This window comes from Pinus tabuliformis, chromosome Q (genome assembly GCF_031772625.1).
Source record: "Pinus tabuliformis cultivar Carrire ecotype Pingquan chromosome Q, CPIR1, whole genome shotgun sequence".
NCBI classification, from domain to species: Eukaryota; Viridiplantae; Streptophyta; class Pinopsida; order Pinales; family Pinaceae; genus Pinus; species Pinus tabuliformis.
The window spans coordinates 773,267,289-773,271,673 of record NC_142296.1 but is presented as its reverse complement, the minus strand read 5'-3'; the positions used below and the strand labels follow the sequence as shown (position 1 = coordinate 773,271,673).

Genomic DNA, 4,385 nt, shown 5'->3' with positions numbered 1-4,385 from the left:
AAGAGATTCAATATGCATAATGCCACATGCATCCATCCGATCCCAAAAAGCCTTTCTATCCTGGTATGGCACATATATATTAAGAAGATGAACACATTCTGCAGATCCACAAAAAAAACCAGTGAGCAATATACCTGCAAAGAATTTGTAGGCCACAAAATCAATCCACATAGGATCCCACATAGCTACCATGTCCCTCGATAATTCGATAGAATCAGAAGATACGATCTTCCAACCTAGACAAATAGACATAAAGTATAACCTGGCTTTCTCTCCAACCACCATTATTTAATGGATAATTATCACTTGGCCAACTGACTTAACCAAATGTTTAAGGGATACCTTTTTTGGGGCATTCCCTAAGCCCCTAAAGTTAAGAGAAATAATATTCATGGTGGAATAGTAAACATGGGCATAGGATCTCTAAGAGCCGGAGATACCTCGTGTATGTCCAGATGATCAACAAAATCCAAAACCATAGCTAATGACCTATTTGCCCTATCACCACCTTGGGACATCATTTCCTCTTATGCCTAATAGTAACATTCATAGCAAATAAGTCACTGATAATAAGCCCAGAGGATGGAGGTAAGCCCAGAGGATAGAGGTCCGTTTTGTGAATGAAGCAAACCCATAAACGAATTCTACATAAAGATCTCAATATCACTACCGACCGAATTGGTAGGCCATAGACCACCGGGAAAAGATCTAAATCGAATAAAATTGGGATCATCATTTGGCATATGAACCTCAATATGAGGTGAGTTATTCATGTAATCCCCCGCTTCACAAGGATCCCCTTAGGGACAGATATATCAACATCACCACCCAAGATGGGATGGCAATGGGCCAGTGAGGAGGAAGCCAGAATCACAGATTCAATGGCTCGTGAAAACAAGCTACAACATCTCCATACGCACTTTCGGGTTATGAAACTAGGTCGATGATATGTCATCAATCATTAACCATTATCTAATATCTAATAACCTGTATTTTCATTAACCATTAGCCTGTTGGTTCCCACAAAACTTTTGAAACTGCCAGCGCATCCTTTAGACTGAGCACGTTGCCACGTGTCCCATTAGACAATAAATAGTTTCGACCATTATTGAGCGGACTTCTGTAGGAGAAGCGACGTGTTCCAATACCATACGCTGAAGGTTGATACAGGAGCAACCAAGGTTGGATTATCCATGTGGTCGGAGCTGGTGTCTCTATATCAACATACTTGGATTCCGTGACGCTGCAACGGATAAGAACGAATTTGAATGACGTTTAATGCCTTGAAATACAAGTAAAACATATTCACGTTATTCAATCCTATTGATTCGGTCGGCGACATTAGAGTGGAGGAAGGATTACCAGGCCCCATTTCAGGGTGACCTGGCTTATTAAATGTTTTGGCATGTGGGTGGATAAAGTCTTTTGAATAAGTTAAGGATAAGGTTACTGGTTATTTGGAAGTATGTTGTATATTGAGTGATAAAGTTATAATTTTTTTTTTTTGTTTCATTTCTGTTTTCATAAAGAATAGATAATGGTTTTCTGTAACTATTATCCAAGGTCAAATTATTTTTAATTGGTTAAAAGTTATAAGCGATTTTGTGTGATATAGTTTTGTTTGGCAAATTGTAATTAGTAATATTTTGTGAGTTATATTTTCACAATGATTAGTTATGTTGATTAAGTTTATAATACATGTTATATCGTTTCGAGTCGTCTCAGCATCCATCTTCAGACACTCAAATAAAACAAGATCTTTCTTTCCCAAATACATCAATAAAATATAATATATCCAAAAACTTGTATCAACATAAATAATGCTTATCCTCATTACCTATTCATCACTTAGTTATTACCGGCTTTACCATCTTTGGATTTAAAAACCAAAACTGATAATTAATCTCCATTAAAATGTTATGATGCTTTCAATAATGGTGGTGGATTCCATTGGCCACACATTCTGTTTTTTTTAAAGCAGAACTTATCCTTTAAGCTTTGGGCCCACGTCTCTGTTGTTGATTTCCTGACTTTATTTGGTTCCCAAAGGGTGCAGGCTAATTGGAATCCCGCCTCTGAAGTGGCTTTTCGAGGTGGGTGTGGTGTTCTTTTATATACTTGCGCTTGCCCCCAGAGCAATTAATGTCTGCATTCTTCTCTCATAGGCCTCTCATCTTATTTTTCCCTTGTGCTCTGATTCCTATACCTGCAGCAATCCTTGATATTTGTTTTGGTTTTTTTGGAGGGAAGTAACTGGATTTCGTTACACCCATTTGGGATCCGGAGGGTCAGATCCGATTTCGAGCTGGGCTTCAAGCTCTGTTTGTAAGGTCAGCGATTATTTTTTTAAGAGATCATGGCTGCCAAAGTTGGAAGGCTTATGGGTGCTGACAATAACTTGTTCTTAAGAAGAAAGAATAGACAGAAGAAGAATTTGGAAGGCAGGGGCAATGTAACTGTGATGGCCTCTGTTTCTTTCCCTGGGATGAAAGAGGAGTTTGAGACACTGAGATTGAGCCCCGGGGCTACTGAACAAGATGTGAAGAGATCCTACCGTCGCCTTGCGTTGCAGGTATGGAAGTATCCACTTGAAATAGATTCCTCTACTTTCAAGCTTGGATAGTTTTAATAACAAGTATTCCATTTCTGAAGCAAAAGAGCTTGCTACGGTTCAGAGATTAAAAATAGAAATGTTAGGCTCTATGTTTAAGCAAGTTTTTAGCAAAAAAATATGTTCTGGCCATGCCACTGATCACAGAAAGAAAGATTTGTGATCCATTTTCAGTAGTTTTTTAAAGATAAAAATCATATTGAACTCATATGTTGATATCATCTGGTTACAGTATCATCCAGATGTTTGCAAAGGAAATAACTGTGGGGTTCAATTTAACAAGATCAATCATGCCTATGAGGTAACTTGCTTGCCTATGAATGATTGTGTCTTTTAGTTTATAACATGGGACTGTTATGCATGCCCATGGTTCTGATTGTTGTTGTTTTTGTGATGAATGAGCAGACTGTAATGTCCAGTTTGGAGAAGGCAAAACATCAAAACTGCTCAGCTGATTATAATGTGGAGGACTTGATGGGAGTGGGTGATGATTCTTGGGAAGAATGGATGGGATGGGAAGGAGCTGGAACCCTTGATTATTCCTCCCATATTAACATTTATGCCTGATCAGATCTTCTGATCAGATCTTCATCAGATGCTCTGTACCCATGTCCTTTTGCTTTGCATACAGTTATTGCTGCTTCTCCAGCATTCATCCCCATTTATGAGCAACCTATGAAACTCTTGCTTTTGACAACATAATAACTGTCTTATCAAGCCCATAGAGCTACTTCATTCACCTCTTGTACATACAATATCATCTTCTACTTATATAGCTAATTTTATTTCTTACATTAGCTCCCACTGCACAAAAGACTTCAGGATCCAGCTGATACAACAGCTTGTGAGATCTTAATAAGTTATTTGTTTTGCTCCTGAGTTTTGATTATCATACTACTTGTACATATGTTGTGTTTATTTTCATCTCAACTACTGGTACACACTTGTGAGATCTCTCTCTGTGGACCATGGGAAGATTATGGGGATTTGCTCTTAAAAAAAGGGCTCCCAACTATATTTATAATTACAATGCCTCTCAATTATTTCCGTAAAAGATTTTGGGTCATTGACATGAAATGTTGTATCTTAATCCCATTACTAACATTACTGAGAGAAGATTGGTGGCAACTATTGGCAATCACTGCGTTCATTTGTATAAAAGAGTTGTTAATCTTAATCTTGATTTAGTTTATTACACCATAGGTTTTGTCTCTGTACCATATATATGTATATATTGTTTCCCACGTGTCAATGGAGACATATTCCATTTCAGACCCTTTGAATTATTTGCTTTATAAATAATATTATTTGTTTTATAAGTAATTACTATAGCAATTTTGTGGGGACAAATTATTCTCTAGATTTTAATTATGGAAGAGCCATTCCGTAGAGCATTGATGCCAGATCTGAATTGCTCAACAACAACAAAGTTGAAGAGGGAAATTGAAGTGGGTGAAGTATCCAACTATGTACAGGGGGAGAGTGGCCAATAAGAGATGTAGAGGATAAGAATGACCGACAATGGCAAGGTGCTGAAGAGTTTCAGAAGGATTCCTATCAACCTTTAAAGTGGACTTAAAACCTTGTGACTGTGAGAAAAGTGAGAATTCATTAATTGCGTTTTTTAATCCTAAATTAATGATTTAAAGATTTAGTGGAAATTTATTGAATACAATTTTTTTTCGGATGGGTTTGAGTGAAAATTCTGTCAAAGGGTAGATTGTTAGTTCGGTAGAGAATGCTCAAGAAGATATTTTATATTTTAGGAAAACTG

The 4,385-nt window shown here is 37.2% G+C and overlaps 1 protein-coding gene across 1 annotated transcript; it reads left to right on the top strand.

Moving 5' to 3' along the window:
* Window positions 1-2,051: 2,051 nt before the first annotated feature.
* On the top strand, window positions 2,052-3,535 carry LOC149221773 (chaperone protein dnaJ 8, chloroplastic-like). The gene is made up of 3 exons (XM_089385235.1): window positions 2,052-2,572; window positions 2,844-2,912; window positions 3,017-3,535. Exons 1-3 carry the CDS (start codon window positions 2,357-2,359, stop codon window positions 3,176-3,178), a joined length of 447 nt encoding a protein of 148 aa, XP_089241361.1. The 5' UTR covers window positions 2,052-2,356; the 3' UTR covers window positions 3,179-3,535.
* The last annotated feature ends 850 nt before the right edge of the window (window positions 3,536-4,385 follow it).